The sequence below is a fragment of the Pagrus pagrus genome, assembly GCF_965226575.1.
Source record: "Pagrus pagrus genome assembly, chromosome: 12".
Classification (NCBI taxonomy): Eukaryota; Metazoa; Chordata; class Actinopteri; order Spariformes; family Sparidae; genus Pagrus; species Pagrus pagrus.
Window position 1 is genome coordinate 10,078,867 of NC_140196.1, and position 26,850 is coordinate 10,105,716.

The following is a 26,850-nucleotide window of genomic DNA, read 5'->3' on the forward strand; positions in this document are numbered from 1 at the left end:
GGAACAATTACCTTTATTAACTTTCTTAATTTACAAACTGCCATTTTGTCCTGCATATCATTACTATTCTGGAGCTCAGGGCAGCTAAGCTAAGTAGCTAAGTTGGTAGGGCTTATGTCCTCGCCTCAGCGGCCCAGGTTTTGAATCGGACCTTTGAAATGCTTTATTTTACAAGCTAACATATGAAGTCAAGCATCATATCCTTGTAGGTCTACCATCAGAGAATGCATTTTGAAATCATTGAAAAAAACAAAACATTTTGTCTGTTTCTGCAGGCGCAGCTCTAGCTCGAGGGCATGACCAGAAGACCCCTGCCAGCCCTGGATGTAAACCTCACTGGTGCTGCCACTGTAAGGTGGTGGTTCTGGGAAATGGAGTGCAGAAATCCATCAAAGATCTCCCCGCCCACATGAAGGTACAGAATTAATTAGGCTTCATATATTTTACCCTGCTGCTACTTTATGTATTTAAGTAGGTAGGCCAACTTGGATGCTTAAAGTGTGATTCTGATGCTAATAAAGTACAGCAGGCTTTAAATATACAGATAGTTCATGAAAAGTCCTCTCTGCCAAACAACTATGGATCATTTTATCATTGATTTCCCCGTGGGAGGACTAGATGAGTCATGACTGGATGCCCAGACTTACTTTAGAGGATATATTATCTACTTTCAGCCTGAAGGCTGTACACATCTATACACACACAGCAGCAGCACAGTAATACTGCATATATCTTCTGATTATGTAAATCCTGCCTGCTGGAGTTAAATCCATTTCGGATCAATTAGTGGGTTAAACAGCATACCCTATGACTCCAGTCTAGAGTATTTTGGTTATTTAAATATTGTATGTTTTTGATGTTTATTTTATAGATTCTTTTAATGTCAGTTGAGCTTAAGCAGTTCACATTGGTCAGGCTTTGATTTAACACCTCATTCCGTATTCAGCCTGTTAAAACTACTGATGTCTCTCATTAGGAATCTGAAGGCCGTTTGAAATCTGAAGAAGACCTGGTCTTCTGCAGTCACAGCTGCTTCCTTCTCTACTGTTCATCACCGCTGCAATCCAGATCAACCACAGAAACGAAGGTCTGTACTACTGTAACAAACATAGAAACACCACTGTGAGCCTGAATAACATGCAGTTAATATGATGTTTAGTTTTTATCTGACATCATGGATCTCATCTCTTCTTTTTAGGAATCAGTGTCCCTTCTCCCCATCTCCGAGCAAACAGAGAACCTTTCGAAAACTCTTCACCAGTACAGTAACAACATGTCGTCGCTGGATGTGCATTGTCTGGCCCAGCTTCAGCCCAAGCAGTCTCCCCCCTCGACTCCTCCTATCCCCTTCCCCACAGCAGGCGAGACATCCAAGTCGGAGACCAAGTCTGATGCCATCAAGGTGACAGTGAAGCTGAAGGCCCGGCCAAGGTCTCATGACGGCTGGCACCAGGGGAAGCGACAGAAAGGTCTCCGCTGGAGGAAGTGGACTGTCCAGGTGGTGGTGCCTAGAGGGAATTCCCAACTCCCAGATGAGGATAAGATCGATGAGCTTCTGAAGAAACTCGGAGCCTCCCTGCGCCCTCCTGCTTTACTCCGAGACCTGAGGCGATGCTGTTTCTGCCACCAGTTTGGAGATGGAATCACTGATGGCCCTGCTAGGCTTCTTAATCTAGATCTTGACGTATGGGTTCACCTAAACTGCGCCCTGTGGTCGACTGAGGTTTATGAGACGCAGGCTGGCGCCCTCATCAACGTGGAGCTCGCACTGCGTCGTGGCCAAACGGTTCGCTGTGCCTTCTGCCAGCAGACTGGAGCTACCAGCGGCTGCCACCGCCTACGCTGCACCAATGTCTACCATTTCACCTGTGCTCTGCAAGCTCACTGCACCTTCTTCAAGGACAAGACCATGCTTTGTCATGCCCACAGGCCCAGGGGAACAGCTGGACAAGCACTGGAGCATGAGCTGCGTTGCTTTGCCGTCTTCCGACGTGTCTACGTCCAGAGAGATGAAGTGCGTCAGATTGCCACCGCTGTACGGCAGCCTGAGTTAGGCTACACCTTTCGAGTTGGCAGCCTGGTGTCACATGCAATGGGCCAACTAACCCCTCAGCAAATGGCAGCCTTCCATTCCCCAACAGCCATCTTTCCAGTTGGCTACGAGGCTTGCCGCATTTACTGGAGCATGCGCCATGGTAACCGCCGTTGCCGCTACATCTGCTCTGTTGAGGAGCGAGAGGGACTGCCAGAGTTTGCCATCAGAGTCATCGAGCAGGGCTACCAAGACCTGGTTCTGACTGACACCTCTCCTAAAGGTTTGTTCTTTAGAGAAATATTATTGTTGTGTTTCAGGCTTTTCAGAGTTTAATCATTGTGTGTGCTTATCTCACTGTAATCAGGAGTATGGGATAAGGTTCTGGGTCCTGTCGCGGAGAAAAGAAGCGAATCAAGCACTCTGAAACTCTTCCCCGTTTACCTGAAAGGAGAGGACTTGTTCGGACTCACAGTCCCTGCAGTCGCAAAGATCAGTGAATCGGTTTGTAGCTGCTTTAACTTAACTCAAGTTAAAGTACTGAACAAATGTGGAGATGACATCCTGTAGAGGCTGTGTGATATAACCTATCTTGTGCTGATTTATTCTAGCTCCCAGGAGTTGAGGCTTGTGACAGGTACTCATTCCGTTATGGACGCAACCCTCTTGTGGAGTTGCCTCTCGTGTTCAATCCAGCCGGCAGTGCCCGCGCCCAGCCAAGAACCATCTCTCCTTACACTTCACTGGTGATAAGGTAACTTTGAGAGAAGCTGACATTAATTATCTTTGTGGGCGCATGTTCTCTCAAAGCAAAACACATTAATTATTCATTATTTATTTGGATCGTTTTTAATATTTTAATTATTTTCATTCCTTCTCTCTCAACATAAAGGCCACACCCACAGGCTGTATCCAGCAGCAGTGCCAGGTCTAACCAGAATGTAGCCCAAGGAGAAGGTGGCACCGCCCATAGCAAGCCTCCAGTAGTGCACCCCAGGTCCTCTCAGTACCGCTGGATGAAGAGTGAGTGGAGAGCCAACGTCTACCTGGCCCGCTCCCGCATCCAGGTCAGTGTTAACATAGTTATTTGATTTATTTCTGAGTGAGGCTGACACTCTTAGATTCTGTTTCCTGTGGACATAATGAATACCAACATGTGTAATGTATTCACAGGGCCTGGGGCTGTTTGCTGCCAGAGACATGGAAAAACAAACTATGGTGATTGAGTACAATGGAACCATCCTCCGAAATGAGGTTGCCACCAGGAAGGAGAAGAGCTATAGAACTCAGGTAAACATCTGTTTTTGATACTGTTTGATTTGGAAATCCTTTTTTGTCTAAAAACAAAACGTGAGTCCATTTTCCTCTCCTCCCTACAGAACCGAGCAGTGTTCATGTTCCGCATCGACAGCGAACATGTTGTTGATGCCAGTCGAACTGGAGGGCTTGCAAGGTACTGTGAGATTCCACTGGTTGTTTGACATTTAATGAGAACACAGAAATAACTGTGCTTTCTTTATTAAATGTTTTGTTCTTAGTAAGATGTGAATTTTAACACTGCATTTTAAATCTAAATCATGCAGGTTGTAGAAGCATCTGAACAATGCCATTCAGTTTCACATACAGTTTTACTACCTTTTTAGCAAGTAGGAAACATGTAGTCTTAAAAGCAGAACATACTGTGGCTCTGCATCTGATTTGCCATTGTAACAGTCTCCCAACACAGCACCAAAGACCCTGCATACTTGTGTGGGTGGCTTGTTTGTGGTTATTGACAATTGACCAGCATTGGTTTTTTTATAACTGCTACATGCGTCAGTCTTTTTTGTTTTTTTGTTAAGATAAAATAAAAGACGAGGGCGGTTTGTTTTTTATGTTTTGGCAAAACATGTATAGAAGAAAGGATTGGGTTTTTAAACATGACAATCCATTCACTTCAATGAAAGCTGCTGACTCGGCTTAAACACAAACTTTCTGTTGCTTCACTTCCTTCCTAGTTTCACACTGTGGAGCGAGTGTGTTCGCCTGCACACAAACATTTAACATTGAAGCAACATTTAAACACAGCTGTTGTTACTTCAATGACGTTTACTGTATACTGGTACTAATGGTTCGAATTGTGATAATATGTTATTGATGTGTGGGATAAAGTCTTTGTCCTGCAGCTCAGAATGAGGCTTTTCACATTTGGTGATACCATCCGTCCTAAGTGATCCGATCCAATCAAGTGGACAGCTTTAAGACGGTCAATTAGAGTGACCATTTGCAATCAGATCTAGTGCTACTTTTCATAGGGATGCACAATAATCAGAATTTTATATTGTCAACTATTGGTCGATGATGAAAATAGAGCCCATATTCCAAAGCTAAATTGCTTTCACTGACTTACCAAGCACAGCATCTACACAGTCCAAAACTACAGGTTATCAGTATCGGCCATGATAAGCTAATTATTGGTTGCAGGAATTGGCTGAAAAAATCCCCATCAGCCCTTGTTCGTATATATAAAAAAACAGAAGGATACTGTTTTCCAAAATGGCGCCCCATTCATTCTTCTATGCCAGTGTCCTTTCCTCCGAGCCTGGCGCTGATCCCGCACCCATTAATTGCAAGCATATTTGGATTTAAACTGCCTCTTAAAGAATCTGGATTTGAAGTAAAAACGACATAAATTTCACATTAAGAAAAAAAACAAAACATCAGAAACTGTGATAATATTTACAACTCTGTGGTCGTGTGTAGCATGTTGTGTGATATGAAATAACTCTTTTCATTTTTGTTTTGTTTTTCAGATATATCAACCACTCTTGTGCCCCGAATTGTGTTGCTGAGGTGGTCACATTTGAAAGAGGTTACAAAATCATCATCAGCTGCATTCGCAGAATTGACAAAGGAGAGGAGGTAGATATCTGTTCTTTGATGAGATCTCTTACTTGTGCACAAGTGTTAAAAGTGCTGGTGTGCTGCTCAGAAACTGACGTTTCCCTCCCTGTTTTCCAGCTGTGTTTCGACTACCAGTTTGACACTGTGGCCAGTCAGCACAAGATCGCCTGCCACTGCGGCGCTCCCGAATGCAGGAAGTGGCTTAACTGAGGAGAAACGACAAATCTAAATGCATTCCTTGCTATAGAGTGTGGATGCTGTGATCTCTGCGGGCTTCACACTAAAGTCATTTTATGAATGAGCAGAAGGCCTGAACCCTTTGGAGAGATAAATTAATTTACATGTTGGTTCATCAAGATCAAGGAAAACAAACGGGTGGAGGAAGGGAACACAGTAGCAGGATGTGACTTGTGCCATATGTGGGAGGCTCTGTTGTATGAGACGCCTCTGTCTGTCTGTCTGTATGTATCTGTGCGTTTGGTGTACATGGGGTGCGGAATCCACCAGCGAATGAGAAAGCACTGTGCAGGGTGCGGCCTTATTGCTTACTAAGGGCAGGCCCTTTTGTTTCATACTGTTAATGTATACCGTATGACTAAATGTAGACATCACTGAATGAGGAATGTACAGCAATGAATACTGCGAAGGGAATATTAACTTGCACTAAAAAAAAGAAAACAAACAAAAAAACACACATACACACACACGAAAACTTTTAAAATACTTGATTCCATGAGTCAGTTTTATCATAGGTCTCTGTCATGTGATTTGTGTGGAATTCGAGAGGTTTTGTATTTATTACTGAGTGAATGAATTTTATTCTCAAAATGATGAGATTGAGTTAAAGAAGGCTAGATTGCTATTGTTTTTGAAGATTGAGGAAGACATGCTGTTACTTTTGTATAAATGTACATAAAGAAAACTATAGGAATAACCGACCAAATACTACCTTAACCTTCTTGATGTTTGGGTGTTTTTAAATCGTTTTTGTTCTGTTTGTCATTGAAATTTATTTAAGATGGACGTTATTTCAGTTTGAGAGTATATATTATGATTATTCTGTACAGAATTTGTAATATAACCACAATAATTCACAAAGTATTTTTGTTGTATTAAAAGTAAGGTATTGTAGCGTAGTGTTTTTGTGACTTACACATACTTTGACCACTCAAAAAAGAAATATTTTTGTTGACTAACGTAACGAGCTATCAGTTACAGAATTAAAAAAAAGACTCTTCAAATAGTAAGAGATCATGTGTGATCTGTTTGCTGTTAATCAGGTTTGATTTTAAAGAACTGTGAATTAGGTTTTGAAACCCAAAAACAACTTTTTAACTTTTTAACACGAGTAGGAAACACCGACATGTATTTACCTGTTTTCGTTTTTACATTGCTTTTAAAATAAGGTGCAAACGTCTAATGATGTTGTGAGTTAGACGAGCCAGTGTGTGACAGAATCGTACGGGGGACTCATTTTTCTTGGAACTGTAGGTTGTTCTACCTTTTTGGATAGAGATGGCATTCTCCTTAATCAGAAATATTTCTTATACTGACACTTCACAAGTCACACATGCTTAGAAACGGAAGAGTTTTTGCGTGCACAATTTCAAGTTGACTGTAAAATTTTGGAGACAGTCTTAGAACTTGTAATGTATATGGCATGTATTTTTTTAACTTTCCGAAGACTCAATTGTATATATTTTCTCAATGAATGGTTGTAACAAAATTGTTTCTTGGATATTTTTCTTCTCTTGTATGATATTACATCATCCTGCCAGTGTGTTTGTGCTACATTTTCTTGGTCGTGTAGTCAGATTTTGTTTTCTTTCATTTTGTTTTTATTTTATTTTCCTCTTTTTTTTTTTTGGAAAATGCCTTTTGAAGTGTACAGAGTATGAGGTTTGGAGTTTGTGGAATTGAATTTAGAAACATTTACAAAAATAAACTATTTTACATGTTAGCCACTCGTGTATGTGATATCAATAATTCTTTGTTAAATATGAAGACATTAAGCCATAACAAATCTTCAATTTCCCTAGCAACAGATGATAAAATATTGTTGCATGACCCACTGATCTTTGACTTTGAAAAAGAAGCTGAGCAAAGATTAGCAGAGTAACTAACGATATGAGTTACTTACCTAAGAAAGGTCTGTATCTTCAACAGAGGCACTTTATTGGCAAGTATGCAGGCAAATACATCAGTGGCTCCCAACCTTTTATGGGCTGCAACCAATAATTATTTTCTATGAAAATGTGGGTATATGAAATGTCTGCGCTCAAACTGACATTTCTAGACTGCGTTTTCTCCGTTAAAAACTCAGAAATCTGAAGTTTATTATCGTAGAAGACTGAGAGAATCTGAAAATATTCACTTTCGAGGAGCTGGAACCGATCAAGTTTGGGCATTTTGTCTTTAAAAAAAAAAAAAAAGATAAATTGATTGCCATTTGCCATTTCTTTGACTGAACTGATCAGCTAATCATCTAATCATTTCAGCCCTATCCTCCTTTTTAAACGAAGCTTTCTACCTGTTATCTACTTACTCATAGACTATGGCCTCAATGTGATTTTGAGTTGTGAACAGGGAAGCCATTTTCCCTGCTGAGATTGTTTCATTTAAAGAATTTAAACTCCAATGAGGCTGATTTTGATGAGACTTTTTTCATTTGTATCTCTTGAATCATCTTGATTCATCTCCAGTCTCCACAGAGGCTCCTGACTGCTAGGTACAAAGATATGTGATCATTTTTGGTATAACTTAACTGAATTTTGTGTGCGTGCTCTGTGTGCTTGACCTGTTTGTTTATCAAGCATCCCTGAAACTCTCCAGGGAGTCTCACTGCAGGTTTGACTGCTGCCTGCAGATTGCAGATACCTCTTGATGCTGCAATGGTAGGACATAAAGTTTCTAACATCTTACATGCACTTTGAGCAACGAGTAGAGGCTTTTAGGAAAACAATAATTTTCCGTTAAGATTATGCTTACATGGTGCATATTAATACATGTGTGGTTAATTAAATTACCACCAACTTAATGCATAGGAAACCTGATGTTGGATAACATTTCAGTAGACTAGTACTGATAAGTTTTGAGGCAAACACTATGATTACATCAACATAGAGACTACTATGTACACTGTACCTGATGGGTACTGTCCTTAACGGTACTAGGTAAATGTCCATTGCAGAACGGACCTACAGCACATACGACCATGTAAGACCAATGCTTAAGTTTAAGTTTATTAGCCACACTTTAAAAGCGTGATGCAAAAATTCTAGAAAGAGATATTTCACAACTCTTACTTTCAAAAGACATCACAATCTTCAGTGGGCCCCATCTGTCCTCATTTCAGCCTGGAGTGGGTTTTCAAAAAGAATAACTCTAATGACAGTTATCTTCGGCACTCCCACCTCTTCTCCTTCTGAGGTAAACTGTGGAGTTCCTCAAGGTTCTGTTCTCGGCCCACTTGTGATGCTGCCCTTGAGCAACATCATTCTGTTTCATTGTCACATTTGACGTTAAGGCTGATTCAAGTGAGCTCACCTTTTGTGAGAATTGACCATCTGACATAAAAAGTGGCTGTCCTTAGCTTCCTCAATATGAATAAGTGGCCATTGTGTAGATTGAACACAGAGCAACATCGGGGTGATTTTTCTACAATAACAATGCTGGAATAACTTTTGAATGTAATTCAAACTTGTATAGACATAATAGGCTATCTGACATATTTGTCATGTTTCCATCAACTGAGAATTCAATATCAATATCTTTCTCATAATCTTTATATTGGAGGAAGTTATTCATGCAAATAACATGAAGAATTGGTCACATGTGCCAAATTTTAGTATTCTTGCACTTTGGATCTTAGGATCGCAACTAAGGATTATTTTTGATGGTGATTAATTTTTTCGATTAGTTCTTTGGTCTATATAATTTCCGAAAATGGTAAAATAACAACAAAAAAAAAAAAAAACTTGGTTGATCAAGACCAAGATGACATCCTCAAATGTATTGTTTTTACCAAAACCCAAAGATATTCAGTTTACTGTCACAGAGGAGTAAAGAAACCAGAAAGAAGAGTCTGGAATCAGCCTTCTTATACAGTAAACCACAGTGATTAACCAATTATCAGAAATAATGTGGTGGACGATTCATTTTATAGTTGACAACTAATCGATTAATCGTTCGATGTTGCAGACTCCTGGATTTCAAAAAGTGATTTTAAGACACTGCTTCTTCTCTTAAATGAAAACTGTCAATTTTAGATAGTGATCAAGTAGAACAACAGCAAATGTAATTTTATATAATAGTTAATTGTATACTTTTAATGTTTTTTTTTGTTTTATATCCATCCTCCTGCTACTTAATCTGTGGTCTAACAAGAGCTGTTAGGTAATTATATGATTGGGTTATTATATCATTATCATTATCATTTCCTTGGCCAATTTGTTTACAGTCGGTCCAATTTGCATTTCATTCAGGCCAGTTAAAATCTGAGTCGTACTGACATCTGTTGGTGAAGCATCTGTACACATGTGACACTCACCGGTGTTGTGTCGTAATTAGCTTCCCCTTCAGAAACATGTCTTCCTGGCTGTGTGCCCTCCATTTTGCCTTTTCAGATTTTGGGAGGGAAAATAAATGACACATAAACGCGGTAGATTCACAGTCCCGCTTCCTTATGTAACACATTAGCTTGCGGTTGAATTAACGCTCTCGTTTTTAAAGAAACAGCGGTCAGATTACTGGACTGTGCGGTCCATAAACACGACGGAGCTATGTTGTTTTCTTTTTTTCGCTCCGGCGCTAGCGAAGACGAACACACGGCCGGGGGACACACATTTCGCGGGGGCGCGGTCTGCGACATAACACCTGTAAACAGTCGGCGTTGAGTCTAATTTGAAGATGCGTGCCCTGCCTCTTTTCACAGCCGAGCCTACTTCCTGGTGGATGAGGCAGCGCCTCAGTGTTGTCGTAGTAAGCAGACTGGACAGCAGAGGTGAAGGTGGAGGCGGTTGTTGATGGTCTGCAGTCGCCATAGAGCAGTTTGCTAACGAACACGCTCCTTTCTTTTCTTTTTCGTTATTTTTTTTTGGGGCTTTGACGACAGAAAAACAAAAGAAAATGGGAAGCACGGTGATGGAGTCCAGCAAGGAGAGCTCAAAGAAGAAGAAGAGGAGAAGTCTGCGGATTAACATGCCAGTGAGTCGGTGAAGTATCAACTAATTTGGCTTCCTGCTGTGAAAAATAATTTTTTTTTAAATGAATTTGGGCGTTTTTTGTGGAAGTTCTCGTTAAATTAGCGCTCGAACTTTCAGCCGTTATTAGCCATTTTGGTTGACGTAGCGCGCGTGAGTGACAGCTGTCTGTATCACGACCTCTCACTTCGTCAGTCGTCCGCCACAAAATACACGTTATTTATGTCTTCATAGGTCCATGTAGAGTTTGTCTACGGACAGTCGGCTGTTTTGCACTGTTATAAATACATTTTAGACTACCTCAAACACGTTCAATAGGATGTCTGGCTGTAACCGTTTAATGTGATGTCACTGCAGCCAACTCCCCTGCTATGTAGGGCTGTCACTAGAGATAATTTCATTATTGATCAATCAGAGCAGATGATTGCTCTGTCAGACAATAGTGAAAAATGCCCACCACACAGCCAACAGATATGGGATAAGATAACCAGATGACAGTGGTATTAAACAGAGGAAAGCAGCCAATCATTCACACAATTGTCGCTGATTAATTTTTGCTTGCTCAGCTAATCAGTAAATCGACTAATCATCGCAGCTACAAACTAATGTAGCCTGTGGGTTTAAAGGTGTACTATGTAGTTTTCGGGGGAAGACATTTTAAAATCTTCATTGACTGACTTGTCATGCCTAAATAAACAAACTCTTTGATTTCATGACTGAAAAAATAAACTGAGCTTAACGGACAACACCATTTCATGCAGTTTTACTTTGTTTATATTTGGCGGACCCTGCCACTTTTCTAGCTTCAAACAGTGTTCTGGGGACCTTATTTTCCTCAGGGGACAGCTTCTTTATTCAGTTATTGAAAAAATAAATATTTCTGAGTTTGTATTATTACCTCATTAACATTGTAAATTTCTTCTCCAAAACTACATACTGCCCCTTTAAGTACAGTGAGGAAAAACAGGTCACATTTCAGTGAAAGCAACCTGCTCCAAACCAGCAAGCGATGATTCATAATGGTTACTACACCGGGGACTTTCGTTTACTTAACTTGTATTCAGTGGCCCGGCCTGATTCACAGTCGCCTCTGTTCATCAATCTGCGCAATCAGTGCCTGGGATTGTGTTTGTCTTTGCTCCACGGGCCTAGGATTACACTCTCACCTATATTATCGGGCCAGTATTCAGTATTTTGCCCCAATTATCAGCATCAGTGATTTTTCTGTCAGATTGCAGATAAAATAAACTAATTTCAAAATGGGCTGTTTGGCTCAGATGCAACGTCCTCTCACGCAATGTCCCGCCCACAACAATTTTTGCTTGATAACACGTCAAAATGAATAGCCTATAAACACTGAATAATCTGAATCTGTAAAGTAACTGTTATGTTAACTAAATATATCAAATGAATGTTGTAGAGAGGAAGTATAAAGTAGCAGAAAATCAAAGCACCCAAGTGAAGTACCTCAAAATTGTACTTAGGAACAGTACTTGAGATTAAAGACTTCAGACTTCAATTTTTACTGCAAATGAATATCGGTCCCAAATATCAGTTTTCAGTCGTCTTGATTTCTAATAATCGGTATCAGCCCTGAAAAATCCACATCTCTCGACCCCTGCTATACACACTTGTGGACTGAATACTGCCACTGTTGACTTTAAAGCTTTAATGAACAATCTGTTCTTCAGGATCAAAACAAAGTGAACTTTGGTGACAGCTAATTAGTTTTTTAGTGAAGTGTGATAACAGTCACGTTACTGTTGCTAACAGGCATGTAATTTTTTGGATGGCATCCATCAGATCCTCCTAATGAATCTTATTCGTGAACAGATTGGACACAATCTGTGGTCCTGGTTGAGATTCTGTTAAAATAGTCAATAATTTGTCCGATTTTGTTGGAAAACTTTGTAAGAAAAATGCAGTCCAAGGTGTCATTTGAGTTTTGGAAAAAAAACACTTCCCTAATAGGAAGTAAGCTTGCTGATACAACACTGTTTTTGCGGTCAGCTCTCTAGCTCTGTGTGTTGGAGCTTTCCACCACTTCATGAACTGAGGCGGAAACATTAATACAGTTGTGTGAAATATATCCAAACAGGTTTGCATGGTCACATCATACGGTCTGTTTAATTAAGCTGACTTTCTGCTGAAGCATGCATGGCATCATCTCCCAAAAGTGGAATGTAAAACCCAACCCTTGATACGGAGGAGTGTGCTATGTGTTGCATTTGCTTGCAAAGGTTTCCGTGGTAGTAAAACATGTTTTTCTTCTTTTTGAGTGACATGTTTAACCTTAAAAATGTTCTTTGTTTTCACTTTTACTCCAAGCAATGAAGAACTACAATGTCCATTAAGTTTTAAAAATGGTTAGAGCAACATGTAGTGCCTACAAAGGCATTCTTGTTACCTGTCATGACATGTCATTTTGTTTTTTCTACTCTATTTCCTGAAGGTTAGCTTTATCCTTGACTCTCAGATCTCTGTTCTTTGCAGGACTTTGGTGCGTTCACTTCCTCACAAGTGGAGACGGGTGGCTCGACCAAAAGTGGCGCTCAGACGGTACAGAGATTATTTTCATTTAATGATTTTGGTGTCATGATTTTTCATGTGCTTGCCAATTGTTTGTTTTCTCAAGCTTGCTCTTTCCAGCACATGATTTATCTTGTCTCTTTGGCTCTTGTTTGTTTGGCTTTGAATATTTAGACGTGGATTCGGGAGAGCAAAATATTACTCAAGGCCGCCTCTCCTATTCTGCCAACCCTCACTGGCTTACAGTAACATTACGCCCACTGTGTCCAGGCATAGCAGGATCGCATACAGGAAATTGATTTTTCTAAAAGAAAGCGGCCTCTTCCTACTGTCTGCTCTAATTGATTTGAACAGGAGTGATCATTGATCATTACCTCACATGCACCAGAACACATATATCAGTTTTGCATCAGTAATGTTCCTGCAGTGCTGATAATAAAACCTGCATTCTCTTGTGTTTTGAAAGAGCTGATTTATATCCAGACAAAACCCTGATGGCTATTCACTTGCCGTAACAAGCTCTTACACAATGACAGAGTTGTTGGCAAACAGAAAAGATGGGTGTGTGCTCTCGTTCCCTCAGATTTGTCACAGGATTGGTTTAGACAGAAATGTGCGTATGGAGCAGGGCCAGCCTTAAGCAAACACCACCCTGAAGCCTCGCTGAAGAGACCGGACAAAACAACACTTCTTCCCCTTTTCTATTTGAATTGTTACAAATACAGTGATTGAGCCTCAAGTGTTATAATCAGTGCATTTTCTTTCCCATGCAGGAGTGGTGGCTCCTCTTCCACTTCATGTCATTATGCAGCTTTTCTGTTTTGATGAGACTGGTTATTATGCAGGCTTTAAACGACCAACAATGTTACCAAAACACTCCTGTTACATTTTATTGTTTTCTGTAAATACAACCTCCGAGCTGGAGATCATAATGCTTCGCTGTATCAGAGCCCACAAATGGTTAAAAGATTTGTTGTTGGCACATCCAGAGCAGGCAGCAGTCGGTGGTGGGAGGAGGCTCTCTCTGTCTCCAGCTAGATTGGCTGCCGTCTCTTATGTTTTGTTTTGGTATCTGCACTGCGAATAGAGAAGGATTTCTCAGTCTGTTTACATGATATTGACCTTGCAAAGACAGACTTATAAACACACAAAGTCATAATTAAAATTTTTATCATTATTGTTCAACAGGGCTCCAGACGAACCTTTTCACACCCTAATCGACATGCAATGCGACATATTCATATTTTTTACATCTTAAAGATATTAGAGTTGTGTGCTTACATTATTCAATTGTTTCCAGCAATGTTCAAACCATAGAAATCCAAATTTTATTCAAGGTAACGTTGCCTGTTGCTATAATTTCCTGGGGAGTCATAGAGTGAGGAAGGAAGTTGGCTACCGTAACGTAATGAAAAGGGAATAAAACTTAAAAATGTCACCTAATTTTTGAAGTCACATGGATAATTCATCAGCAGTGGTGGTAGTTTAAGTCCCTGTAGCCATAGTTGCTGCGGTGTGTCCCGCAGCTAGTCAGCCCTTGGCGGGGGCTTTTTGCTAGCTAGTTAGCCTTTGCCTGAAGTCTACTAATGTCTTTTTTGTTTTGATTTGTTTTGTTTTGTTTTGGCAGATATTACTTACTGTGCATTTAATTGCATTACTGATTAAATATTTTAATAGAAAAAATAATTATGTTAAACTGCCTTTTTAAACATAGACACCGAATTAAAAACTTACAAATGCAGACATAAGGTATGTGGGTGTATTAAGCTTAAAATGTGGTGACAAATACCAAATGTGTCTTCTTTGTCTGATGAAAACACATGTTTCATAGGCTTATTCTGTCATTAACATACCAGAGGCTCTCTGCATGGACAACCACATTCTTTGGTTGATGCTTCAATGCCGCCGTCAGTCAAGAAAGACAGATAAAAGTCCTTTATCTCTTCACTTGTCTTCCTTTTCAGTGACAATGCCATAACTCCAATGAACTGGTCACATGCTGTGTCCTTGAAATACAATGGATTCACTTGCACTCGGTTCTCTTTAAACAGTTCAATAGATTGACTCACCACGTGTACACTGTTGGTTTAAGCCCGACATTGGGTGCTTATTTCAGGTGGCGTTGCCCTCCCGTCTACTATTCGTTTGTGACTGTTTTCAAAATCCCCTCTGATATGGGAAACAACAACAGCAGCAGCGTACGAGCTAGCAATCTGCGCTTTTTGAACTGAAAATGTCAAGTTCCTCTAACCCTAACCTTGTCGCTGCATCCTGGGTTTAGTGCTGTCCAAACACGATTATGATTGGTTTAAAGAAATACAAACAAGCCATAAAGTTTTTCCCCAATATTTGGATTAAAGAATTGGTGCAGCCAGACCTTTCTCCACAGAGCTGTGCTATGTGAGACTAACAATACAATGTGAACCCTGAATTTAGTGAATGGCAGCTCTTCCTTCACACCGCTGTCTTTTCAGCCTGTTCTGCACACTCATTAGTAGATTCCTGCCTTCAAAATGCTGCTGGCAGAGATGCTGCAATTCCATCCGTCCCTTTGTTCCTGCACACTTTATGCCTCAGGCTGTTGTTGTGCTCTACATATGTTTCATGTTAAAAGTGTGCGGTCGACCTTACCCTAACCTTAACCCAAGTCTTCACACTAAAATGTTATGATTTACATTATGGGAGCCTGAGTTTTGTCCCAGAAAGGAAGGCGAGTCCCTGTCCATGTGTACACTTATTTATCTCCCCCAACATAAGTAACTTATGCCCACACATACACTCTCACTCCCTCCTGGTGTTTTCACATGTTATACAATAATAGTTTTTAAAACACAAAACAAAAACAGGGGGCATAATTGCAAGTCGAACTCGTGCTCCTAGTCACAAAATTTAGTTGTGCTGTCTCCGAAAAAATGCGACTAAATGGTCGCAGTCTGGAGGCCTGTTGGAAAGAAGTGCCGATTGTCTGATGTTAACCTGATAGTTCTTGTATTGAGTGTGATGCCACATGATGCCCTGTGAATGCACCGTGCAGCATGACATTATGTCTTAGAGGGATACAGAGAAAGACTGAATGTTTTTTAAAATCACTTCAGTCGCTAAACATTGTGAATGAAGCATGAACATTGAAGTTGCAAAGAAAGTCTCGTACAAAGTTAGATGTTTCTGTCACACATTATATCACATTGTTGGTATTTCAGTAACTTGTATTCCCTTGTTTACAAGCTGGATCATGACAAAACATTTGCTTCACTGCACTTTGCCCATGAGTCTCGCATTATCATACTGCATTTTTATGAGATGCCATTAAGTGTTGATGCCAATGTAGCTAACAAAACAAAACAGTGTTTCATACTGTATGTGAAAAAGAAGAAGTAACCGAAATTGTAAACTCACACTAAAGGTTGCAATCAGCGGCCATCATTTCACAATAAATCTCTTCTCTCTGTTTGCCCGTTCAGTATGGCACTTTGGTTTGGATCTTGTTATGTACAGACTTTTTGACAGCACTGTCTCACTAAGTATAAATCCAACATTTACAGAAGTGCATGAAAATAAAACTGCCTCCTTATTTTCTCTCAGGGAGAACGCTGCACCCGTTCAGCCAGCCCCGTCAAAGGATTGCCTGCGAGGAGCCCGGCTCTTCAGCCCCAGTGTCCTCTGTCTGCTCCCGTGCAACTAAAGACGAGCTCAGGTTCACCCAAAACTATCTTCCCCTATCCCTCTCACCAGAACTCCCCACCCAAGTCCCCGCGTCGCCTAAGCTTCACTGGTATCTTCCGCTCCTCATCCAACTCCTCACCTACAAGCATGAAAATCTTCTCCAGGACCAGGAGAGGTGAGTCAAAAAGCTAGCATTGCACTGACTGCCCAAGGAAGGCTGTGAAATATAGTATGTCATCTGTTACTGTTGCTATGTTGTGCAAAAGATCCAGGTGCAAGACGATTTTAAAGGAAGTAAGAAACAATCGATGAAAGTATGTTATCTTTAAGATTGTTTGGGTTTCCTGCTGCACAGTATGTGCAACACAAAGCCACATACATGAATCTGAGTCTATCTGATCTAATCTTTTGCTTGTGAGAGAGCTGACATAAAAACATGTCAGGCAGCATTTTGTAAGTTATAAAAACAGGAGTACGAGGAAGTAGAAGTCTTGATTTCCCAATGATAAAAAAAAAATATCCACAGCTTGCTTTGTGCCGTCCTGTGAGCCAACTCGATCATGAGCCTTGTCAGATAGGCGATCACGGATGAGGTTCTGTTCTAATCTCGATGTCAGCAACTTTCCCAAGGAAAATAAATTGATTGACTTTGTTTTTTTTAGCCCCAAATTCCTAGCATGAGGCAGTGCATCTCAAAACTTGTTTATCAGATTAACTTACAGGTTTGGCATGCTACAGGTAGGCCCGTCTCTATTATTACATAATCGCCTGACCATAGATATTTAAGCCGACCACAGTCATTTTGCGTAATCACTTCCAATCACCTTTCATATATCCATCACTGTTTCCATATTGTTTTCCACAGTTTGAGGTTGTTTGATTGTCGCTATTTGAAAAGACGTCATCTAGTTGCACCCCGTTCTTCTGCTATACTGTAGTTTAATGGAACGTGAGTGGAGAATAAGCACCACCAACTGTTTATCTGGAGGCGCTTAACTTCTAATATTCACCTACAGTAATGGTAGTGGATGAAAACACACAATACTTGATTTTCTTTGGCCGCAGGGAATCGCAGAGTAACCCAAGATATGATATTATAACAATACGTTGACCACAATAACAATGATTTTTCAAAAAAGTCCTCTTTAACACAAACACACTGACTTCAACCTGTTCATATCCACGCGTGCCATTATTCCAGTATTCAATAGCCATAAACGGACGGAGGGCAAAACAGCTCTGGAGTTAACATGTTTAAAGGAAGGAGACAACTCAGCTTCATTAAAGTCTTTTCAACTCCGCACTGCCTGCCATTTTTTTCGTCTGTGAGTTTCTTCTTCTCCACCACAAGTAAGGTAACTTCCGTTCCCTTTACCCTCATTCATCTGACAAGCACCACCACAGGCAATTATATCGTCGTGAGTTCGGCAAGTCAAATCAGCAGAGAAATCTGTTTAGCCTGCAGGTTTTCATAAAAATATAGATGTTTGGCGCCAGTGTATTGATAAGATATCAGAAGTGGAAGTGACACGATGTATTCCCGCATCAATGTTTTGTCCCACATCCAACAAGGACAAGGCCAGTTTTGACTAGAGAACATGTTTATTTTGATCACTGTTACCCGCCAGTAGTTTATATGATACGCTTTGTGTAATTAAAGGATAAGTTCGGCCAAAAATGACATTTCAGTCATTATCTACTCGTCCTCATACCGATGGAGAGTCAGATGAAGTTTTGTAGTCCACAAAACATTTCTGGAGGTTCACAACAAACCAGTGTTGCAGCATAATCCTGAACAACTGAAGTCACTGTGGCCTTTAAAAAAAAAAAACATAAAATGGTTCCACACAGCTCAGCTGGCCTAATCCAAGTGTCCAGAAGCCCTGAGATCCGAAATTGATTTCAAAAGACAATATTTACACCCTCGACACACGGTTGAGCTCATGCACCCACTTCAAACGGGGTGCACACTAAAGCTTTTAGCCTTGGTGCTACAGTGAAGATTTCCAGGGTGCAAATAACATCTTTTCAAATCGAGTTAGGAGCTCAGGGATTCCAGAGGCCTGGATAGCCGATGTTGTTTATGGGGGGGTTGTTTTTTTCACGCTATAAAAGAAGCCACCATCTACTTCAGTTGTTTCGGAGAATGCTGCAACACTGTTTTTCCGTAAAGCTCCAGAAATGTTTTTTGGACTACAAAACATCAGAATTTTCATCGACATGAGGGTGCGTAGATAATGACTGAATTTTCATTTTGGGTGAAATTACCCTTTAAGTTCTTATTTCATGTCATATCTGTCTTGTACAGTTTTTCTTTACAGGCAAAAATATGACAATTAATCTCCAACTAAAAGTTAATGATCATGACAGTCCTACCAACAGGTGGAGGTCCAGCCATAGTACATTTTCCATGTCAACATTAGACTCCTTAATGGCATAATGGTAATCGTGCTGTCCACAAAATAGTGGAAAGTCTAGTCAGAACAAGGCCTTGTTTTATAAAGAACAGACACGGGCAGATTTTCAGCTCTCATGTCTCCATGTAGTTAAGCGGTTGATTATTACATAACAAAAACCAGCCTGTTTTACATGGAAACAGCCCTGCTGGAAGCAGCATCAAACGGCACAAAGATGAGTCATATGTTTTTGGCTCGCACATACACCCATTCTTCTGTTTCCTCGCGGAGGGTCAGTTTGGCACTGGCTGGTGGAATAAAGTTCTGTTAGGGCCAGACCTCAAGAGTCTGCATGCTCAGTTTCCTCTGGAAGTTGTTATTGATGGTTACCAAAGTGAAACACATGAAAACACACGAATCTGCTGCAGCCTTCTGAGTCCGATGTGGTTTGAGACGTTACATCCTCTCTGTGCTAATGATGTGGCTTTACATGAACGGTGGCCAATGATAATATCAACAAAGTATGCCCATAAAGGAGTATCATACAGAGACTGAATGGGGACACCATCTTTTCTATTTTTATTAGTGGGATGTTTTTGTAGACACCTCACTTTCACCACAAGGGTGTGCTGAAGGCAAAGTCTTGTCTTGACTTAGTTGTCTAACTAGTGTTGAACAAGCTGGTGATTTAACAACCTCTACATTATCAGTATCAGTATTTATTTATTTTTTTACATTTTAGTAAACATTTTTTAGATTTTTTGTGTTCCAGACTTAAGATTTTGTATCATTTGCTCAATGTTTGAGTTGTTTTCTCACATTTGTATCTATATCTGCTACAAATATGATCAGAATGTCTTTTCATTCCAGTCTCGACTAAATATGTGTTTTCCCATCGCCTGGATATTGTCAGTCTTTCACTGCTGAAGGCAACTGTAGCACTTTCATACCCTTATCTGGAAGTGACCAGACTCTCGGGAGCTCCTCATACAACCATGCAGAGTTCTTCTTTCCCCTCCTCACTCTCTCTGTTGCTACTGTGTGCTGTATGTTGTCAGTAAATAAAGGGAACCGGGCAGTTTTGACTTTCCAAATTCGCAAAACGGCGGCCTTAAAAGGGCAGAATGATTGGGGAAGCTAAGCTAGGAAAGATCTTATGAAAATACACCACTGTATCTAAAATCCTCATGGATCTGAAACCTTAGTAACCTTCAACACAAACTGAAGTGAATTCCTTTCCTGAGGATGATGAAAACCTTATCACAGAGAGCATCGCAGGATATTTGAGGTGACTGATTTCATCATTGGCCATTGACCCACTGAGCAGAGTGGTGGAACACTTGCATAACATGTTAATTGAGATCAGTACTGGACATGCTGTCACTAATGTGAGCAGCAGATAGTGAGTGGGACATCTTCTGAGGGTAGGGGAGGCTGCTGGTATTGAATGGAGCCTTTCTGATCAGCTGACAGAACATGGGATGTCCCCCTGCTGTCATCTGATGTGGGCTGGCCTCAGCACTCTTAAAGGTCAGGCCCCCAAAAGTTACAGACAGCTGACTATACGAATGGCAGAGCTGCAGCTCAAAACTACAACCTTTTTATGTGTTTATTTGTCGTCCTCTTTAACTGCAAATTCAGAGGAATTCGCAATGAGTTTCTATCTTGTGTTACATTGTGTGAAGACGGAGTGAGACAGATGTGCCTGTGCTGAGAGAGGGCAGTGGGGGGCGGGGAGATGTGCAGCCCGAGCCAATCGCTGGTGTATCCTTCACAGACTGGCCTCCTTTTACAGGCTGCTGACATGCGTGCTATATTAAAGAGACGCCACCCACAGCTGCACCTGACAATTTACAACACTGACACCGAACTAGAGGGAGGGAAAAAAGCGCTCCCGTCCTAGTTGTTATTTGCATCACTCGCGAGAGAGACATTTCTCAGCTGAAGCTGTGTGGAATTTACCGCTTTTGTGCTTCCATCAAACGTATGAGGTGACACAGGTAGTGCACACTCCCGTCTGCTGACTTTGTGCTCTGCGGTCCTCGAGGATATGCTTTTTTGCCTGGACGTGCAAGGATAGCTTTGTTTTCTGTTTGTAGCTGGAATTAAGCATCATGGAATAGCACAAATACATTTTTGTCCTGCAAAAGAAGCCAGAAGACCATCAACATATATTCTTCATCCAAAGATTGAAGGTGACAAGTTTCATCTTGTAATAAAAAGGACCATCTCTCTCCTAAAGACGGGCTAAACAGCCTCAAAGACTAACAAATCTCCAGGTCCGTTCCAAATACTTTTCAACTTAATTTCTGTACGAACTTCTTCAGCTACCAAATGGGGTAACTCTCACTTGGCACACATCTCTGCGCTCATAACGTGATGCGGATGGTCATGGTCAAGTTTAGTTTTGAGACCACAACCCACTGCGTTTCATGAAGAGGTTTGGCAGCCTGAGGAGGAGCAAGAAACGGAAGGAGCAAGATGGGCTAGGAGGGAGGCATCAGTCCGAGGCGTCATGTCTGTCTGGTAATATGCTGTGCTTTTCACCCGCTCTACTAGCCGAATGAATGCCGTCGCATGCTGGTACACCTTTCTAAGAACAATATTTTGAAGTTTTCTCACCTAAACTCCAATAACCCTGCATAAATATTCTTAGGATTGAGCATTTGAGTTATTCTCCTCATAGCAAAAGCCACAAAGAGAGGGCATCTATTTTTATTTGGTATGAATCTGTTCTAAGCCTAAATATATATAGGTGATGAATGCTGTGGGGCCTTAGGTACTCCTTATAGTTTAGGTGCTGGTTACGTCGCAGGTCTCTGGTTTCACAAATGCGTATAGGACACAGACCAAAATGGTAAAGGTATCTGTGAGGGGCCGACCTGAGGCAAGAGGTTAGCTACCACTACCAGTTACTACACATACTGCATGATGCTTTAGTAATTTAGCTGTAAAAGAAGTGTGATCTTCAGCAAAGGGTACATAATGTAGTTTTGTTAATATAATGTCTGAATCACAAGGAACAGCTTAAGTGGAATTTGTTTTTATTTTGTAGTAATCCTGTCATTATGTAAACGTGAGTTATAGCAGCTGTATCCGACACAGTGTCAGTTCAGTGTCAGTATTTCTGTCCCACATCCTTTGGGAGTCACTTCAGAATAGCTGCTCCATTTTGAAAACTTTATTAAAATTGACAGGAAGCATTTCACCGTAAGCAGAAGCGGATATTTCCCTTATGCGTGCGGGCAGTGTCTCCATACATTACATACCTTCTGGCGATCAGCAGTGACAGAAAAGATGGATGCACAGACCAGCATGCAGGCTTAATGCATTTATCGTAAAGTGTTAGCTCATAATGCCCGATGAGTGAGTGGCGCACCGTGTGGCGTTCAAGTGCACCGACTTTACAGCTCCTGATTTAGAGCCGGTCTGACCTCGGTGGAGTAGATGAGAGGAGCAGAGTCCTGTCATGATGATATACGTACATCCCTTAGAAGATGTAGAGCTCATCGTAAAGGCTGTATGCAACGTGGTGACACCTGGGCCTAAACCGCACGTCCTTTGATCCAGAGCCTCTCTACACTATGGAGGAGCAACTCTGTTATCTCCACCATTTTAAGAAGCTGACGTCTATGCGAGAAATTTCAGTAGTTGCCAGCTCTTCTCAGCTGCACTGTGTATGTCAGTTTGATTAGTGGCTGCTCATTTGAATGTTTTGCCATGATGCAGTTTGCACACCTATATGAGTTTGTGATCCGGCCATCGCTGAAGTGCTGAACAGTCGGGCTTTGTTACAGCGAGCCGTATGATTGTGTACATGACAAATTAATTTGAAACTGTTTTGTGTCTATACAAACATAACAATCCACTGTTTGACAGAGAAGGCAGCAGCAGGGCCTGAAGCAGGCTCACTACTGCTCTGACATCAACCAGTGAGGCTCACATTGCTCCCAGAGTCACTGTGGCCCCACTTGACTGAAAACAGCCTGGCGACCCCTGCGGGGGCACCCACACTGAGAGGATCTGGTTTTATGGGTGCTACGTTAACACAACATGCAGTAAATTGCAGTCGAACAACCCGCTGTGATTAGCCTCTGCTAATCTACTGCCTCTGCACCTCTGAATCACTGCCCACATCTCAGATTTATTTTCAAGGATTCAGATAGTGCTGCAGCTAATGTTAACTTGAAACTAATTGTTTATTGGTTTTAAAGGCAATCCGCACAGTGCAACCAAGACCAATGTGCACATAGTCAAACAAGTTCAATACAGCATGATGTTCATTTTGTAAATTGCGGAGTAAAATAGAAGATAAAGCCGGATATGCTTTAGGGCATATGTAAGTGGCTATCTTGTGACTCACGAGTTGCCATCATGACGTGAATTCAACTTCTCAGTCAGATCCAATCAGGATAGAGGGGGTAGCAATGCATAACCTCCCCTGCGCCACTCTTTTTGTCCAAATATGGTCACTTCTGGCTCCAATAAACTGAGATGGTGATGGCTATAATGCCAAAATTGAGGCTTGAAAACATCCGTCCACAAACAAGTGGGTGACGTCACAGTGATTGTCTATCAGTTGCTACCATGAGGAGAATTTGAAGACTTAGGCTGAAGATATTGATTTTTAACCACATTTTCACATACGCAACCAGTGTCCTTACTGACCCATGGCAGTGTCACATCCCCACACTGGCCTTACATTGCCCCTACTGTTTGTCTGTGTATTGCATCCTGCAAACATGTAGCGTTAATTTCTAAGGACGTGCACAACAGGCACTCCAAGTGGACACGGGACACAGGAGGCAACCATCATGCATACACCAACGCGTTGAAAAACAAGAATATCTGCGGCCTTGTGCTTTTGATTCCTCTGGGGACAACTGCCAGTAAAGCAACCAGTGGTTTTGAAGAGATTTGTATTTCAAGTATAAGCTATATAAAGCTTATCCCAGAATATCACTTCAGTTTGCTGGAAGATGATGACTCAATCTTCCCGGTTATATGTGGTTAAAAAAACCAAAAATCTCAGACATTTGGAAACAGTATACATTTGCAGTAAAAATGAATGCTAGTGGCCAAATTTGACGGAATGCAACTTCATACAATTTACCCAAGTATTGTTCTTTGGCACAAGGTCAGACTTGAACCGCTGTGGCGAGGACAGAGCCTCTGTACATGGGACCCACACTCTACCAACTGAGCTAAGAGGCACCCCTTTGTTAAATAATGTGATAGCAGTGAGTGACAGTGAGTGAGACTGCAGAGTCGTGACTACGGAGCATCAGAACTAACGGTGCACTTTTTTTTAAAAGTATTTTTTTGGCCTTTTATGGCTTTATTGACAGGACAGCTCAGAGATGACAGGAAACAGGATGAGAGAGAGTAGGGGGTGACGTGCAGCAAAGGGCCACGGGTCGGACTCAAACCCCAGGCCGCTGCAGTGAGGACAAGGCCTCTGCACATGGGACACCCGCTCTACCAACTGAGCTAATGGGCGCCCCGGGTGTGCATTTTTAAATGAATTCTATCTTTACATTGCTTGTTTTATCTGAACAGTCAAAAACCTACTATCACATGATAGAAATAAAGCAATTACATCCTCACAATTCAGAATCTGAAACATGATGAAATTAGCCAATTATCAAAATTAATTTTCAGTGAGTTGATTAATTTGATTATTGTTTCATCTCTAATACAAAAAATTGCCTCGTGAAGTGAAACAGAAATGGAGATTTACAGGCTAAGGAGAGATTACCTTATAATCATTGCTGATTTTTTTTTGTATTTTGTCGAGATATGAGGCAGACTAGTTACCGATGTGTTATTGAGCACTGTAAAGGGTCATGTTGTGTGTGTAAAGTTAGATTGGCTGGACTTGCTTTCATCCATTTCCTGTTTCCTGGGTGGCGTCTAGCTGCCCCACATTCACCAGGCTGAGGAGAGGGCTCCCGGCCTCGGTGTTATCTCCTCCTGTGGAATGTGCCACAACAGCGCAGCTAAAATAAGAAGGCCACACAGCGGAAGCAGGCTACAAGGCTGGTGCATGCCAACTAAATGTCAGGAGATAGTGTGGAGTGCACTTGGAACAACCAGAGAAAAAATGGGGCTTCGTTTGAGAAAAATGTCTCCTAACTAGATTTTTTTATTCTCTTTTTGAAGATTATGTTTAGATAGCAGAAAGAGTTTATCACAAAAAATTAAAATCAATCAATAAATCTGTCCTTGTTCTTTTAGGAGTGTGGGCATCTTCTTAACCTTTAAATGATGATCCTTAATACTTCTCCATTTCTCTGGCATGTGTTTACTTATTAGCCATCTCAGTTTGTTTCATATGACTGAGTCAAGTGAGTGTACTCACGTGACATTGATACAGTCTTGTCCTTAATGTCACACCGGTGTTGGATATCTGGACATGATAAAAATCAACTGGAAGTCTCATGGTGGGGTTTAGTCCACATCACCCATATTGCTCTTTGTCTGGCATCAGAAATATGTCAGCGAGGCAGAGATGGGGCAGCGCAAGTGTCGCATGTCACCCTGCGTAAGATTGTGACGCCTGATGTGAAAGAGCATGTGAGGGGCTGTCATGTGATGGACACCGTCAACGGGACACTGCTGCGGGAGGAGCTGTGTCACAGACAGCTGACTGTTGACACCGGAGTTAAGTTTAATGCGGCTGCATATGTTGTTATCGACCTAGTTATTGTGGAGGCGAGTCAGGAGGAGGAAAAAGACACCCTGTATGATTCATTTTGTTTCTATTTCCTATATTGATCCAGTATTGATTGCTTTTAGGCCGCTAATTTAGATGAGTTGAGCGTTGGAGCACCATCAAGGGATTTTTCATTCGCACAGAGTGTTGCAGATGTCAACAGCTGTCAGTTCACTGCAGTATTACTGAGGAATATGCCACAGGAATAATAATTGTAGCCGAGAGTTAGTGGTTAAATATACTCATACTTAATTAATACATTTTTGAAGACTATTTAAAAGAGGATAATTGTGTTAATATTAAAATATACAGTAAAAATAAAGTAAAACCATCATTAAATATGCAACCTCATAGTTCAGTTCCACTAATCTGAATAAACATTTTCCATTTTCTCATTATTGGTCATTGCTTACAGCCGCCACAATTTCTCATCCACATTTCACTGTAGAGGCATGCCGTCAGTTTGTCACAATAAAAACGTAATGAGGTCTAATCCACGGAGACCTAACAGGAGCTCTCACTGGTGAACTCTTGGATGCCACACAGAATTCAAGCCGCTGCTTCCTACGCTAAAGAGTGTGGATAGAGACGAAGAAGCAAGAGGCAAAACAAGTGTAAAACTGGAAGGCAAACTAGTGGATGGATTAAGAAAAATCGGCTTTGCACACCAACACAGGTGTTTTCACTTCTTGCTAATTAGACTTTAAGTTCAGTGCAGCTCTGTTTTAATGACCTAACATCCCCACCAGAGTCCTCAGAGGAGGGCTGATCAGGCAAAGTGAAGTGAAAACACCTGTGAGTGGACCACGAGGATGTAGGGCCTTTAGTATGTAACAGCCATTTTGAAATGAGCTTGAAAATTGTGTGTGTTTATTGATATTTAAAGAGGTGAAAAAATTGGGCGATATGGCCTTAAAAATATCCCATTTTTTTTCACAATATATATCTCGATATTTTTGAAATCTCCTCCACAGCACTTCATTAATACTAGGTATAATTTTTATTATACTACGATTGAAGTAAAACAGAAAAGGACAACACTTATGCCATATCATGATGTAATAATATCCAAAATCTTAGACGATATCTAGTCTCATATTTGTTTGGAACCCATCAGCCACTACCGAGGTAAAAGCTACTCTTCCTGGGACCCACACAAACTAACATTTTATATCATAATATAAAACAATTAAAAATCCAAGACAAACGGAAACAATGAGCCTGTACTGCTCTTCCAATGCTGCTGCTGGTCACCCTGACTAAGGCTGCAGGATGTGGACACAAATCATGATAATAATAATATTGATACATTGCCCAGACCTAATGTGGCCACATAATCCGTATAATCTGCTGGGGTTCTGCTACCCTTCAAAGACAGACAGTTTAACATGGAGGGTTTTTGAACATCTCATTTACAGTGGATGAATAATT

General features: G+C 41.1%; 2 protein-coding genes across 14 annotated transcripts in view; both read left to right on the forward strand.

Moving 5' to 3' along the window:
* The window catches only part of kmt2cb (lysine (K)-specific methyltransferase 2Cb), a 70,779-nt gene extending 63,904 nt beyond the window's left edge, over nt 1-6,875 (forward strand). For all 10 annotated transcript variants that reach the window (XM_084369542.1, XM_084369545.1, XM_084369550.1 and 7 more), the window contains 10 exons: nt 276-415; nt 977-1,087; nt 1,199-2,315; nt 2,400-2,536; nt 2,644-2,786; nt 2,925-3,099; nt 3,206-3,322; nt 3,412-3,485; nt 4,825-4,933; nt 5,033-6,875. In XM_084369542.1, coding sequence (XP_084225668.1) covers nt 276-415; nt 977-1,087; nt 1,199-2,315; nt 2,400-2,536; nt 2,644-2,786; nt 2,925-3,099; nt 3,206-3,322; nt 3,412-3,485; nt 4,825-4,933; nt 5,033-5,125 — 2,216 coding nt within the window. In that variant the 3' untranslated portion in view covers nt 5,126-6,875. The remainder of the gene's footprint in view (nt 1-275; nt 416-976; nt 1,088-1,198; nt 2,316-2,399; nt 2,537-2,643; nt 2,787-2,924; nt 3,100-3,205; nt 3,323-3,411; nt 3,486-4,824; nt 4,934-5,032) is intronic.
* Nucleotides 6,876-9,747: 2,872 nt separating this feature from the next.
* Nucleotides 9,748-26,850, forward strand: part of LOC311267160 (5'-AMP-activated protein kinase subunit gamma-2-like) — a 30,028-nt gene continuing 12,925 nt past the window's right edge. For 2 of the 4 annotated variants that reach the window (XR_014623801.1, XM_084370043.1), the window contains exons 1-3: nt 9,748-10,120; nt 12,610-12,675; nt 16,228-16,483. Coding sequence is in view for 2 of the 4 variants with exons in the window: in XM_084370043.1 (XP_084226169.1) it covers nt 10,043-10,120; nt 12,610-12,675; nt 16,228-16,483 (400 nt within the window). In the remaining 2 variants the exon portion in view is untranslated. Of the gene's footprint in view, nt 10,121-12,609; nt 12,676-16,227; nt 16,484-20,559; nt 21,231-26,850 lie in introns of those variants that run through there. The other 2 variants (XR_014623802.1, XM_084370044.1) reach the window with 1 other exon arrangement.